General features: G+C 37.8%; 1 protein-coding gene across 1 annotated transcript in view; it reads left to right on the forward strand.

Annotated features, from left to right (window-relative positions):
- The window catches only part of SGIP1 (SH3GL interacting endocytic adaptor 1), a 134,669-nt gene extending 122,391 nt beyond the window's left edge, over window positions 1-12,278 (forward strand). Inside the window, exons 19-25 of the mRNA XM_042465446.1 lie at window positions 425-536; window positions 4,090-4,245; window positions 6,513-6,645; window positions 7,290-7,492; window positions 7,985-8,049; window positions 8,400-8,564; window positions 11,012-12,278. Coding sequence (XP_042321380.1) covers window positions 425-536; window positions 4,090-4,245; window positions 6,513-6,645; window positions 7,290-7,492; window positions 7,985-8,049; window positions 8,400-8,564; window positions 11,012-11,034 — 857 coding nt within the window. The 3' untranslated portion in view covers window positions 11,035-12,278. The remainder of the gene's footprint in view (window positions 1-424; window positions 537-4,089; window positions 4,246-6,512; window positions 6,646-7,289; window positions 7,493-7,984; window positions 8,050-8,399; window positions 8,565-11,011) is intronic.
- Window positions 12,279-15,077: the final 2,799 nt, after the last annotated feature.

The following is a 15,077-nucleotide window of genomic DNA, read 5'->3' on the forward strand; positions in this document are numbered from 1 at the left end:
TTATTTCAATGTTCTTTCAGCAAAAATACTTTCAATGTTCTACTTTCCAGATAGAGCACTGTAGACTATGTATCATGTACTAGTTTATCTAGGCCCTAGATTGTCATTAGCATGACACATAAGGGAAAGGACTTGATGTACATCACAAGCTGTCTAAGAAATGAACAAAACTCTGCATCAACGAATATGCAGTAGACAAAATTAAAAAATGTAGAAATGGTTACAGTCGTTGTTGAGAGGAGAACATAAGTATTCTCAGATTTGAACTAAAGTGGTTACAGTTACCATTATATTGCTTTACTGATGCCATGACCATCTTAGCTTCTTCTTTCATCTCTTTACTCTCCCATTTGTGGTCTTGACCTGAAGCCAAAAAAAAAAGGTTTCTATATGCATAAAGAGTGAATTTGTTCAATTGTTGCAGGCTCTTCTCGTGGACCTAGCCCTTTAACAATGGGTGCACAAGACACTCTGCCTGTAGCTGCGGCGTTCACTGAAACTGTTAATGCATACTTCAAAGGAGCAGACCCTAACAAGTAGGTATCGTGCTGTTTCCTCCCGTCTTTTCCCTGTGCAGTGATTAAACTCAGCAATGGTCTGACTCTCGTACAACCAGTTTCCTTTGGAGGCAAGCACTCAGTGGAGTTAAAATAGTAAAGGAAAATGCTGGTTTGCAGCTGATAAGCATGTCAGTGAAAAAAGGCTTGCTGGGGGGAGAAAGGGCTGCAGAGATCTGTGATTTCTCAAAGAGAAGACTTTTAGCATATTTAAAAATGTTCTGATTTTTAAGAGATGATGGTCTTCTCACTTTAATCCATGCATCATCTGAATTATTTCCAAACACTAGGGTTATCCAGGAGTGATATTTTCAAAGGATTGGATCCAGTTGCACTCCACAGAAAAGACTAAACAAACAACAGTTGCTCCCTTGGGGAGGAATGGGGTACACCATTTTTGCTGATTTCTTCTAATCCCAAATCCATCTCCTTTGGTGTTCTGGAACATCTTCCAAGACCGGAGTAGATTTTCAGGGAGACAGAAGGCTGTGCAGTTAGAGGGAGTTAGAGAAAATCTTTCTCCTTTCTTCTGACTGGGAGCACCCATTTGGTGATGTTCCACTTAACAGAATTCTTGTATCCAGCCTGGAGAGAATGGTTCCCCAGTTTGTTCAAATTTGAAATCAATATGTGAAAACTACAGTGCCTTCAATATCATGCTGGGTATGACTGGAATCATTATCACTTGATATGCACAAGATACTCGGTACTCTAAAGATACAAAATAGTTTATGAGACAAAAATCAAGTTAACAAAAATAAACTGGTACTTGTTGGTTGCATAAACATTTACTCTCTCTGCTGTGACATGCCTAAATAAGCCCCGGTGCAACCCATTGAACCCAGAAGCCACGCAAGTAGTTGAATGGAATCAACCTGTGTGTAATTCTGGAGCCACATAATCCCAGAGTATATGTACCTGTGTCTGGAAGGCCCCCAAATTAGCTGGAGACCATAGCTAAATAAAAAGTACAATGAAAACCAAAGAACTAACAGAATGGATAAAGTTGTGTAGAAACACCAGCTAGGATTTTTAAAAATCCAAACCATGAACACCTCCAGAGCACCTTTAAATCCATTAATACAAAATGAAAAGGATGTAATCCAACTGTGAGTGTAGCTAGAAAAGATCATCCACCAGCACTTAGTAACTGGGTAAGGCAACCTACCTACCTTCCTGCTCCACCTCATATTATGAGGTCTCAGCATGGCATACAATTAAAGCAATATAAACAGATAAAAACTGCAGAATAGTTTTAAATAGGATAAAAGCATTTTACTGAGGGAAGCAACCAAGCATTAGCCAGAGAAGCAGCCAAGAGGCCAGTGGTAATTCTGAAGAAGCTGGAGAGATCTGCATCTCCACACAAACTGATGTTCCACATGCTGAGTTTTACATACAAGTGCTTGGAAGAAATCTGTTGCTAAAATAAATCCTTATTAATGTCTGTTTGGAGTTTACAAAAAGACATATGGGATAAACAGCAAGCCTGAGGGAACAGGTTGCCTGCTCTAATAGGACCAACATTTAACTTTTTGCCTTGCAGCAACACACTGTCTGGTAAAAAGCCAACAACCCTCACTACCCTGAGAACATTCCAGTGGTGAAGCATGGTAGCATCATGTTGGCAGGTAATGGGAAAGTGGCCAGGCTCAAGGTCAAAAGGGAGTCAAACAGAAGTCAATTCTGGAGGGAAACTTGTTTCAGTCTGCAAGCAATCTGGAAATGGCTCAGGAGGTTCACCTTCCAGCAGGAAAGTGACCCTGGTCACACAGGCAAAGTAACACTGTAGCAGTTTCAAAACAAAAACCCGAATGTCTTAGAATGGTCCAGTCCAAACAAAGACATCAATCCAGTTGAGATTCTGTGGTAAGATTTAACATTTTCTGGTTTCCTTTGCTTCCCATCTAACATGATACAGCTGAAGCAATTTTGCCAAGTTGAATGGATAAAAAATTGCAGGGACCAAAGCTGAAACTGCTGGCAAAGATTCTTCTAACAAATACTGACTCAGGGTGAACACTTAACACAACCAAAAAGTGCCAGTTTTATTTTGTTTGCTTCACCTTTGTGCCCAATAAAACTATTTTATACCTTTGCAGTTTTGAGAATCTTGTGTACATCAATTAGTAAGAATTCCAGTTAAATCCATGTAGATTCCAGCTTGTACCACAACAAAATGTGGAAGAGCCGGGGGAGGTGAATACTTCTGCAAGGCATGATACAGCTAGAGCTTGGATATGTTACTTGTTGGGGTGTGATGCCCAGAATTCCCCAGCCAGCACTGCCAACTGTATGCTGGCCAGGGTGAGGGCCATATTCTGCATCATGCAACTTACTGCACATGACTTCAAGGTGCAAGTTAGAAAACTTGAGTTGCTGCTTCAGGAGAACTGATCAGACTAAAGGCAAATGCACATGGGATAAAGAAAGAGAATGAGTCAGAAAATGTGGTCAACTTACTATACATGTAGCTTTTTATTTGAAAAGTAAGCACAAAAGAAAAGCTCTGACAGGTCATTGCAGAAGGTTATATACCTTTCATAGCAGAAGGTTGTATAAAATATACAAAATGTACATCCTGGACATAATTCCCATTTATATTTCTGCCACTGTTGAAGTACTTTCAGGTTTTGTGGGTTATTTTTAACATTGGCATACTGCTTTCAAAGGATACCACAGCATGTATAAGCAGAACACTACTTTTCATTGTCCCAGAGAACAATGGTATGAACGAATTATGGCTATTTGGACTTTAAAGGCCTGGATTATGGACTATGTGAAACCACTCATGCTATGTTTTGTTGTATGAGCAGAATAACAGGTCCAGCACACACATGCATCTGCTACCTTGGCCTTGTGTTTCAGAGAGCAGTATTGCTTTCACCACGCTGATCCCTGCTTGCAAAATCCCATATGTGTGATTGGGTATAACTACATCAACAGGGTTTTCTATTCCATTGGTGTTCAGTTGGATCCCATCCAACAAAGCAGAAGATTCAATCTTAGTATATTTTAGTTCAATAGTGTGTTTTAGCAGTGTAAAATATAAGACACACAGGGCAAAATTTAGACATTCTGTTGTTGCTTTTAATACACAGATACATTAATGACAGTCTCTAGATATCTGCCACCAACTTTTATTCCTCACTCCCCCCCCCCCCCCCCTTTTCAGGTTTTTTTTTTCAATATCTTTACATTTTTACTTTTGTATAGATCAGATATTACTTGCTTCTCCATTATTTATTTTCTTTTTTCCCCATGAGGGGAATAGTTGCTGCGTCTACTTCTTCATACATTTTACCTGTTCCAGCATGCACAAGTCTGTCAAGTAACAGATTCATTAATCTAATTGCAGCTTGTGTATAGGAAACCGATCAAATTTCTGTTAATTGCTACCCTGAGTGAGCAAGTGCTGACATTGTAGCATCCAAAGGAGACCAGGTGCTATCTAAAACCAAGTCTGTAAAAATGTATATAGCTGACTTATGTGTTCTGTTTTTCTTTGTCTGCCTTTATTTTGATTCTGAAGATGCATAGTCAAGATTACTGGAGAAATGGTGCTGTCGTTTCCTGCAGGAATTACTAGACATTTTGCCAATAATCCTACCCCAGCTGTTCTAACATTCCGTGTGACAAATTACAACAGGTTAGAACACGTCTTGCCAAACCCCCAACTTCTTTGCTGGTAAATATCATTTATATTTGACACTTTTTTAGATATATAGGGGAAAGATAACTGATGTAACTTGTGCAGAAGACATTTTAATAAGTTATACATTTATTTATATACACACACACATGCGCGCGCCTAGTGGAGTACTTGTGGAGTTTACACTTTGGTCTTGTAATCAATTCTCAATATGTTTGGCAGTGTTAGTGGTTTTAGTATGATGTAATCTGCTGGTTCATATGTGAGTTTGCTGCCCAGACATCAACTTTGTCAATCTCAAAGCTTAAATGGTTACTTTTAAAAGTAATTCATTACAGTTAAAAATAATTCATTACACAGTTACAATATCATTCCAAGTCCCCAAACAGGTAAACAGTATACAGTAGTTGAAGTTTTTGAAAAGTAACTTTCATGCTCCTAAAAAGTAATTAAAAATTAAAACTTTTTGGTTAATTTTAAAAGTCTTGAATTTTTTAAACACAGATTTGCAGTACAAAAATTACTAACTTCCTACCCACTTCATTGCCACCTCAACACCCACCAAATATCAAACTGTAGGATGAGCCAACACTACATGTTAGTCCTCCTTTACCACTTCATCACACTCCTCTAGCTATAAAAGTAACTAAAAGTTACAGTTCCATGCAAACATTATCTTCATCATAACACTATTAATGCAATGCCTTAATTACTTGGGAAAGGGATTAATTGCATGTACCTAGGCTTTTGTATCAAGATTCATCCAAGCTACAAACTTTATCTTAACTGCTGTCAGTCCAGAAATGAGCCTGCATAAATGCGAGAGGAAAAGATGAACAAAAGCAGATAGAGCAGATTCTTCTGCTTTCTTATTTGTGACTGAATTATCCACAGTCATTTTAGCACTCTGAAGCTTTTATTGTGCAATAACCCTGCTTCATACATGCAATTTTAAAGGGGGGGAGTTCCAGCTGTTGTCATCTTCTAAGTGTACCTTTCCTGTCCGTTCCAACCATTACTTCTACCTTTTTTCTAAAAAGAAAAAATATGTGGTGGGGGAAGAATATAACAGTACAGTGCCTTTTGATTGTTAGTATCAACAGCCCTTCTTCAGTCTTTCATTGTGGTTGATCGGGTCCCATACTTCTCCCATTACCTTTTGGCACAGCCAACCAGCCATTGCTGGAACCAATGAGTTTACCCCTCACTTCTATGGCTTTCAGGGCCAAGTCATACATACATCAAATGTTTGGTAGACTGGGGTCACTACCCTTTCATATTTTCCCCCTTACATAATTAATACTTCTACAATATCACATTGCCATGTTGTAACACCCAGCCTATTCCAAACCCTGCAGAATTGCAGTTTTTACTGTAGCACACGAATGTGATAAATGTGAAGAGCTCACTATGTGCCAGCATATTTGGCAGAAATACTTACCAACCAAAAAGTACAGGTGAATATGAATATGAAAACAGCTACTGACTTTGACACATACAAGAGAGAGGTTGCTGTCTATAAAAATAAGATTGTAATGACATTTTTATATTTATTACTTAGGGGTTTTTTTGTCTGGCCCTTTCATTGCAGTGGGAGACAGAGAATCTAGATAATGCCCTCTGTTTTTGCCTATTTCTCCCCTCATAGTGCTGCCTTCTACCATATCCTACACTGTTTCAAGGAGTCCCTTGATCCCACCCTCCCAAAAGAGGCTTTCTTGAGGGATTTGGATAAGATATGGAAGAAAACAACTGTTTCATGAGTGAAGTTCAGTTTCTGCCATTCTGGGTCCATATATCTATTATTTGCTACCATTCTCCTTGATGCTCCCTGGTAAACTTAAAATCTATACTGAAATGTCTCATGCTGTGCTTAAAAGAAAGCTGAAGTAATCATTTTGAGACAAAGTCTTCTGGTTTTTAAAAAGTTCACTTTCACAAAGTGCAGTAGTTTTTTGCCCCCAGCAGTTGCATGTACACTTTCTCCAAATTACCAGTGAAAGTAACCAATCTTTAAACCCAGTCTTTAAAGCCAAGGGGGGAATAAATACAATATTCTGTGGCTTTCTACTGTAGGGGGCAGTTTTAAATTAAAACAAAATAAAACAAATGGGAGAGAAAGATGTAAAAAATATGCTTTCTTTATTCCAAGCATTTTCATTCTTAATCTTAAGAGGTGGTGTGCAGATGCAGTTCAATATCTTCTTCAAGATTGAACCCTGTGCTTTCTTATGTGATTACTGACAAATGTTTTCTGTTTATGAAAATGGCCCCTTGTTTCTCCTTTTTCTAAATGGATGCAGTGACAGTACACAAGCTGATGCCAACACAAAAGAATTCTGGGTAAACATGCCAAACTTGATGACCCACTTAAAGAAAGTGTCAGAACAGAAACCACAAGCAACATATTATAATGTGGATATGCTTAAATATCAGGTAAAGCCTTTTAAAATGTTTATTCACATGAAAGAAGTAGATAATATAGGGGTCATTCACACTTACGTTTTTGAGCAGGACGGATTCAGATCACATGATCGATGTGATACCCAATCAAAGTTCACACTACATTTGCCATGATAGAAGCTGTCCATGGCAATTTAACCCAATTCATGTTCACACTAATCTTTGAATCAATTCAAAATGTATTCTCTATCTTGGACGTGTTAGATCGATGGCAGGGTTTTTAGAAAGGTGTGTTTTTATGTAGTATGAATGGGGTGACAGGAGAGTTTATAGACATATATCCAAAACACACTGCAGAAATAATCCAGTTTGAGACCATTTTAACTCCCCCTGGCTCAGTATGAGGGAATCCTTGGAACTGTAGCTTATTGTGGCTCCAGAGCTCTGACAGAAAAGGCTAAATGTGTCACAAAACTACAGTTCCCAAAATTCCCTAGCATTGAACCAGAGCAATTAAAGTCACTTTTTATTGGCCTAAGCTTACCTTTTGCTTTCTTTTTGCTTTAAAATAATTCATTATTGAGCTCATTTTTTTTCTTGAAAATGTCTCAATTACTTTTTTAAAATAATTTATTTTTGCAGTTCATTGTATAAATGTTCTCTTTCCATTTTATAAGGTCTCAGCCCAGGGTATTCAGTCTACTCCACTGAACCTTGCAGTAAACTGGAGGTGTGAACCCACAAGCACTGATCTCCGCATTGACTACAAATATAATTTAGAGGCAATGACAACCCCAGTAGCTTTAAACAATGTCCAGTTCCTTGTTCCCATAGATGGAGGAGTGACAAAACTTCAAGCTGTGCTTCCACCTGCAATTTGGTAAGAACTGGAGTCTAGTCCTAGATCCTTCCTTGATTCCATTTGACCAATGCTCCATGGCCAGCCTTTTGGATTTCAGCTCCCAGAAGCCTCAGCCATGTTGGCCAATGGTCTGGGATTGTGGGAGGTGAAGTCTAAAATCCCTTAAAGATCACAGTTTGGGGACCACTGCTTTAGAGCAAGCAAAGAGAGACTGAAGATGGAGCAAAAACATCCACGAATGCAACCATTCACAGCTTGAAAACATTCTGCCCCCCCCCCCCCAAAATCCAAAAAGCAAACCTTGATTTTGCCATTTTATTATTCCACTGTATATAATGGAACTTGAGCAGCCATGTTTTTTTTTAATCAGGGGAGGGGAGGAATAATAGGACTTTGGAATCAAACCCCAATAGATACCAAGGGTACACTGTATGTTTCCCATTCTTTCAGTGTCTTGGTAAGGCTCCTTCAAACAGTACTTATATGAACAAACTTTTCTCTTATTTTTAGGAATGCTGAACAACAAAGGATATTGTGGAGGATTCCTGATATTTCACAAAAATCAGAAAATGGAGGTAATGATAACATAATATTATATTTCCCCTGAAAATGCACCTTTTTCTGCTTCCTTGAACCATGGCAGTCTTAAATTTTTGGTCTTTTCTGGTATCAGCAAGTTTGCTCAGCTCCATGCTCAATATCCCTTTCTCTCTGAGTGTATATGTGTATCATCTGCTCCCACTCTGCATGGGCTGTATAGATTAATTTAACAGCATGAGTATGAATTTTAGAAACAGGGAGCAGGAGAAGAGGGATTATAATGGCCTGACAATTTCAAGATGAATTCTTATGCCAATGTTCTACCACGAAAACTCTTCATTGCATTCCACTTTTATAATCTACCTGCTGAATTTTCTATCTAAAGGTGTGGGCTCTTTGCTGGCCCGATTCCAACTGTCTGAGGGACCAAGCAAACCTTCCCCTCTGGTTGTGCAATTCACCAGTGAAGGGAGCACTCTGTCAAGTTGTGATATCGAACTTGTTGGGGCCGGGTATCGTTTTTCACTTATTAAAAAGAGGTTTGCAGCAGGTAAGAACATCCTCCATTCTTGTTTCCTAACTGAATGGGACTGTTTATCAGCAAAATGGTTAGAACATCAGCTGGGCAAGTTATTTGAACAATGTGGTGTTCAGTATTGTTAGCTCTGAATGCCTTTATCTACTCCTGCCAGCCGTAAAAGTAGCACTTAGCCCACCTCCCAATTAAAAATTCTGGGATGTAATGCCAGTCACATCTTTTATTTATCATTTGTCTAGTAAATTGCAATGTATCATTGTTCTTGTCGTTACTTATATCCCACCTTTCCCCGGTCTGTGTCTCATGGTGACTTACAACAGTTAAAGGAAAAATAAATGTATATACCAAATGTAAATACCAAATACAGGAGATAAAAGATGTCATCAAACTATCCATAAAACTAAAACCACTTTAAAGACCTAGTTTTTTTAAAGATATGATTGTTTATTAAAAACAACAAATAAAAAAACACAGATAAACATTACAGCACAATTCTTCAAGGCCCAGTCCACTTGAACGTTCAGTCTTTGAAGGACTGCTGCAATAAAGTGTTAAGAGAAACATAGGTGCCAGCTAACCTCTCAGTAAGCAGTTCAAGAGCCTGGGAGTAGCAACCAAGAAGGTCACCTCCCATGTTCATTATAAATTCTATGGAACTGTGAGAGCATATCTATCAGCACAGGTGTCATGCCACATCTCTCTTGCCTATCACCAACTCTTGTCTCATGCCAGTACATCTCAAACATGACATAACAAGACTGAAATGAATCCTCTCCAGGATTTAGGCCAGACTTTATGGGGACTACATGAGATTCCAAACTCTCTCCCTCAAAACAAATTCAGGCCTTTAATTACCTCCTTTAAAACTCACACTAAGGCCTGGAGTGGGTTCACCCCTTCATTGATATAGAAACCACAGCTGCCAACCAACTGATCACTAGACATCTAAATCAGCTAATCTTTATTATTATGCTTTTATTACCATGAAGAATTCAATTTGGATTTACTTCCATAAGCAGAGCAATGTCCTGCTGGAGCTGCAGCTGTCACCACAGAGCTGTGATGGTTATTTTTGAATCCCTTAAGTCTTAACTGCCTGTAGGAGATCTGATCTCAGTAAATCTGAAAAATTGTTTGATTTCCCACATCTATGCCCTTTCCCAGGAGACAGTAACAAATTTGAGACACCACCACTAACTGGCCTAAATATTCTCAAACATTTTGAAATGGAAAAGGAGACACATTAATTATTTATTAGTTAGTTAGATGTGTACACACTTTTCTTCTAGTGTACATGGCTCTTTTTCTCTTCATGTTATTCTCTTCCCAGGCTGAGCAATGAACCCAAGATCATCTAGTGAGTTTTGTGATTCACTGGGAGATACAGCCTATAATCCCTGAGACCCGGTCCAACATACTAATTACTCCATCGTGGTGGAGTAATGTAGTAATGCTGTGGTCATCCTTCGGCAATCTTTCAATATATCTTTGAGGCAGAACTTTCTGTTAAACAAACTTTTGGAGACCATAGCAAAAAGGAAGAGAATAGCCCTTTTGTACCATTGGGTAATGTCTAGATCTGTTAAGGACCTTATCACACGAGAAAATAAGGCTGAAATGGAGTGGGAGAGTAGCTGTTTTCTCCATGTCTGTCCCCATGCTGTCATAAGCATTTCTGTTCTCCTTCCCAAGGGAGACAGACATAAAAACATGTCTTTTGCTAAACAGATTTTTTAAACATGACAAAAGGTGTGCTTTTATGATTGCCTCCCTTGGAAAGATAATGGAAGTGCTACAACAGGCAGGGGAAAAGCCACTACTCTCACATTCCATTTTGACTTTCTTTTCTCTAACGTCTTATTAGCACAATAAGTACTAATGGAATAAATTTAAAAGTCCAAATATCACAATAATTTTGTCACTATTTCAGTTTTATCTTCCTTCTTACAGTTTTATTGATACCATGGCAAGTGATTTGTTTACAGAAATAAAGATGACAGACGGAATTCACAGCTGTAGTGACAAATACGTTAACTAGAGTTCTGCATTTGTAACTGGTTCATATTCATGATCCCTATACAATAGTGTAGGGAATGTGTAGGGATTGTAAATGCCCTCCAATCTTGACTTACCAGGCTGCAACCACTGCAAGCAAGAGGGGTCTGTTCTGCCAATTGGAATGTGGTAGACTGATGTTTCCACCCCACTCCTGCCAGTGATCTCCAGTGCAAGGAGAAATTACAACTGGGATCCCACTTATGATTGTTGCACCAGAGATCTCTGGTGGAAGAGGGGATAGGAACATTGGTCTGCTATACGTACTTGAATCTGAATGATTCAGGCCATATGTTCCTGCTTAGTTAATTATACTTACTTACCCATGTTGCTGATCTAGAATCTCAGCCAACTTTTACAAACTCTATTTGTATGTTAACACACTTTTATTCTTTTCCTTGCAGGAAAATACCTGGCAGATAACTAACAGAAGTTTATGCAAGTATGTGGAAAATCCATATAGCTGAGGACTGCTGGGAGAGGACAGGTTTTATATGCGGTTTGAGGAAAATCTATCTAAATCCTGTACTTGGGACATTTCTGTTGGAAGTGTCAGCAACTTTCAACATTTCTCCCTCAGAAATTACCATGTTGACCAAGTCCTACAGTATTTACTTCTAGATGTAATATTGTTAATGTTTTAAATTGTAATTATTGTATTTGTAAATTGTATTCATTCCAGTAAGGCTGTATTTTGGCAGTTAGACACTTGAGTTTTAGGATTTTACCATTCATGAAATGGATGTAATTTAAAATGTGGTATATAAATTTAATAGTAGTACTGTTGAATGGCACAAAGCTTTCAAAGGTAGATAACATTTTGTCAATATATACAATTTGAATATGATGCTAATAGCTGTGAGAAAGGGGGTGCCTCAAACAGAAAGTTAAATAGATAGTCTGCAAATTTCTTTTTCCTTCTTTTTTTCCTCCTTAGTATATGCCATATAAATAGTTATATGAGCAAACAGGTCTATCTTTAAATAATTTATTGGACTCCAGAAAATTTCAGCAAATGTCAATGCGCTTATAAATCATTTCCCCAAATACTGCAATATAATTTTATTTTTCACTTTATACAATTTTATTTTCGCTTTTTTCATCATGAGAATATCAATCTATCAGAAGAAGTGTTTGGGATTTTTTTAAAAGATTCCAGATAATTATTAGGAAATCCAGTTTAGACAAAGGAAATGCTGGAATAGTTTTCTTTCCTCACTCTTCTGTGATGCAGATGTGGAGATAAAGAACACAATCCAGTGGAAACCTCCCCTTTTTGCAATTTCTGTTGAAATTTATTGAAAGCTCAGCATGGCAACAAAGCAGTTCCAGTTATTTTCACTAGACTTTACACAGTTTTGAGTGGCTCATTCTCAAAACAAGTCAACAGTTTTAAAATATAAAGTAACAACTTTGACTAACACATTTCTTTGTGCCTGTAGCAAGAAATACTGTGTTGTCATATTTCTGCAATAGTATGGGTTTGTAGGCGTGCTTGTCAATTTTTTATTGTAACATTGGCATGCAAAATTCCTTGCTCTGAACATGTATTCCCCCACCATCCCCCCTTTTCAGTAAGATTTTAAGTTTTGTGTGGGCAGAAACAGCTTCCAAATAACATATTTTTTCTTTAGTTTTTTTTTAACCTGCACTTGTTAGCTAAGGAGAAGAAAGTGTGATAGAATTGGCACAATAATCATTAATAGCACTGGATTCTCATCTCTACTTCAAGCATTTAACTCCCAGGTTGCCTGACATTTCCAGTCATTTCTAAGGTAATCTTTGACTTACCATGAAGAAGAGTATAGCTTGAAAGAAAGAAAAAACACAAAAACACAATTCCTCCACATCACTAAAATTCTTGTGAAGCACTCACAGACAATGCTTTTTCTGTGACATTTGTTCATTTGGCTGTTAAGCTTGCAGTCTGAATGACAGTCAAAGCTAATGAGGGTTATGAGAGGGCACTGCTGAGTTTGCAGAGGGTCATGAGACTGGTAGATTGGCATCCATACTGCTTTTTTCTGTGCACACAACTAATATTCTTGTAAACTGAGATCTAAATAGGTTGGCATCCAACTGTCTCATTGCACGCGAAAATGGCTGTACTTAAGGAACAGCTAATGTCTGCATTAAAGCAAGCAGACAATATTAGAGGCTCTCTTGAAACCTGGCCATCAATAGATCTCTTTAGAACCAAATATGTGAAATATGCATCCAAACGTAGTACGGTGAAAATTTACATATAACATAAAGGGGATAATATTGCAATTAATTCTTCTTCTTCTTCTTCTTATTATTATTATTATTATTATTATATTTATTTTTTTGGTACGAGTGTTAAATTGAGCAAGCCTTTTTCTTTTGCTTCTCTCGCTTTTTTGCATGCTCCCCCTGCCCCCATAGCCCTGATGAGATGATCAGTATTGATTTTGCCAGAGTTTGTGTGGTTTGGGATGGGAAACTGATCTTCATCTTTATCCTGCCATTCATACAAGTAATCATGTTGGATGTCCAATCTGTCTGTGTGAAAGTAAAAGTGGCCTGCTGATGGCCTCTGGTGAAATCATGACTGTGTTGCCAAAGCTGGATGAGGAAAAGCAAGTTTTTGCCTTGCTCAAAAGGATGGAGAACTCAGAATCTCCTAGTAGCCATGCTGGGTGAGAGATTTTGAGACAAACTCTGACTTGGTTATATTTTTTACGTATGAAATATACCTGTTATTAGACTGTCCTATAGCTGTGGTTCCTTTTAAAAATGTACAGCCATCCCCTGCTTTTCGATAGATCACTTTTCTATGACCTGCTCTTTCAATAATATTAAACTGTTACCAAAACCCATATGCTTTGACATATAAGGAAGAATACCTGTACAGTGCTGTATTATAAGCACACAACAACCTTTACAGTATACAGTACACAGATTGAACAAAAAGATGGCATTTTGCACAATGTTTTTGCAACCACATACTGTTGTATGTTTTTATTCTGTGCCATCTTTCATTCAGTCTGTGTTTTGTGTATTGTAGAGGTCTTCTGTTGTGTTGTCATTTGTTTATAATACAGTACTATACATGTATTCATGCTTATACAATAATATAATACAGTGGGCCCTTGGTATCCACTGGGGTTTGGTCTCAAGATCTCCCATGGATACCAGAATCCATGGATGCTCAAGTCCCATTACATACAATGGCATAATAAAATGGTGTCCCTTATATAACATGGCAAAATCAAAGTTAGCTTATTGGAATTTATATTTTGTGGATAATATTTTCAACCCATGGAAAAAGAATCCAAGGATAGAGGGCCAATTGTATACAGTAATATGGATTCTGTGTTGATTTCTGCTTTTTGACAAAGTTCTACTCCCTAAGGACAGGACTACTGTATATTATTGCACTACCATAGGCAAGTTTTGAACACCAATTTGAATTCAAAGCTAATGTCATAACTGCTGCCAACAAAAGTTTACAAATTCTAATCTGAATTAAATGATTCATGTCATGACATACATTAGAAAAAACATTTATCTGCAAATGGATTTCAAATTATGAAAAGATGACTACCTGCTAAAAATATTGCTAAAAGCAAACAAAAGAGCCTGAAAAAAAGACCAGTACTTGGAGAGTACTATGTTCAAAATAAGCAGATTTGGTATATGTGTGACATCAAGACATAAACTATCTAACCTAGTACAATATCACCCAAAATCCACAAATAGTGATACCTTTATTGGAACAACCAAAATGCTAATGTTCATGTTGCAGGGTTTCGGAGTCCCACTGGCTTCTTCATTAGGCAAAGTTGTCATATAAGAGGAAGAAAAAAATGGCTGTTAGTTGTAGGCCTGCATTTTATCATTTTGTGGTTGTTGTCCTCAGTTCAGATGGTATGGAAGGGCATTCATCCAGTTAGGCCCCTCCTCCTTCTGGCCTTGAAGGTATTAGGAGATTTAGTCCAAGAAATAAACTTTAAATTCCATTAGCAAGACAAAAAGCTACTGCATTTGAGATCCAGTTTATCTCAAATCCTTTGTGAGGCTACATGCCCCTTTGTTAGGAAGTGAACACTGAATTTCTCAGGAAGTCTCCATGCCTTTGCATTAGGACAACCTTTAGGTGTTATTAAGGTAAAACATGCCAATTTAAAAGAAAATTTAAAAGGAAAAAAATGTTTTATGTTTGTTGGAGGTAGAAACCTCAAATAGTAAAGTTCCAGCCCATTAACTTTCTCTTAATTTAACCTAGTTCACCTTAAAGATGATGTATAGATTCTCAGCATGTCAAATGGCAAACAATTCCTAAATAGAAGAAAACTATTTTGAGTTTTTTCTCCAACTTGCAAATTATAGCACCTTTGAGACTAACTGAAATAAAGAAGTTGGCAGCATGATTTCAGTTACAGAGGCCCGGTACGGACGAGCCCCGAAGGATGCCCTCGTCACATGCAAGGGGCGCCCCGCTCACAC

The sequence above is a fragment of the Sceloporus undulatus genome, chromosome 4, assembly GCF_019175285.1.
Source record: "Sceloporus undulatus isolate JIND9_A2432 ecotype Alabama chromosome 4, SceUnd_v1.1, whole genome shotgun sequence".
NCBI classification, from domain to species: Eukaryota; Metazoa; Chordata; class Lepidosauria; order Squamata; family Phrynosomatidae; genus Sceloporus; species Sceloporus undulatus.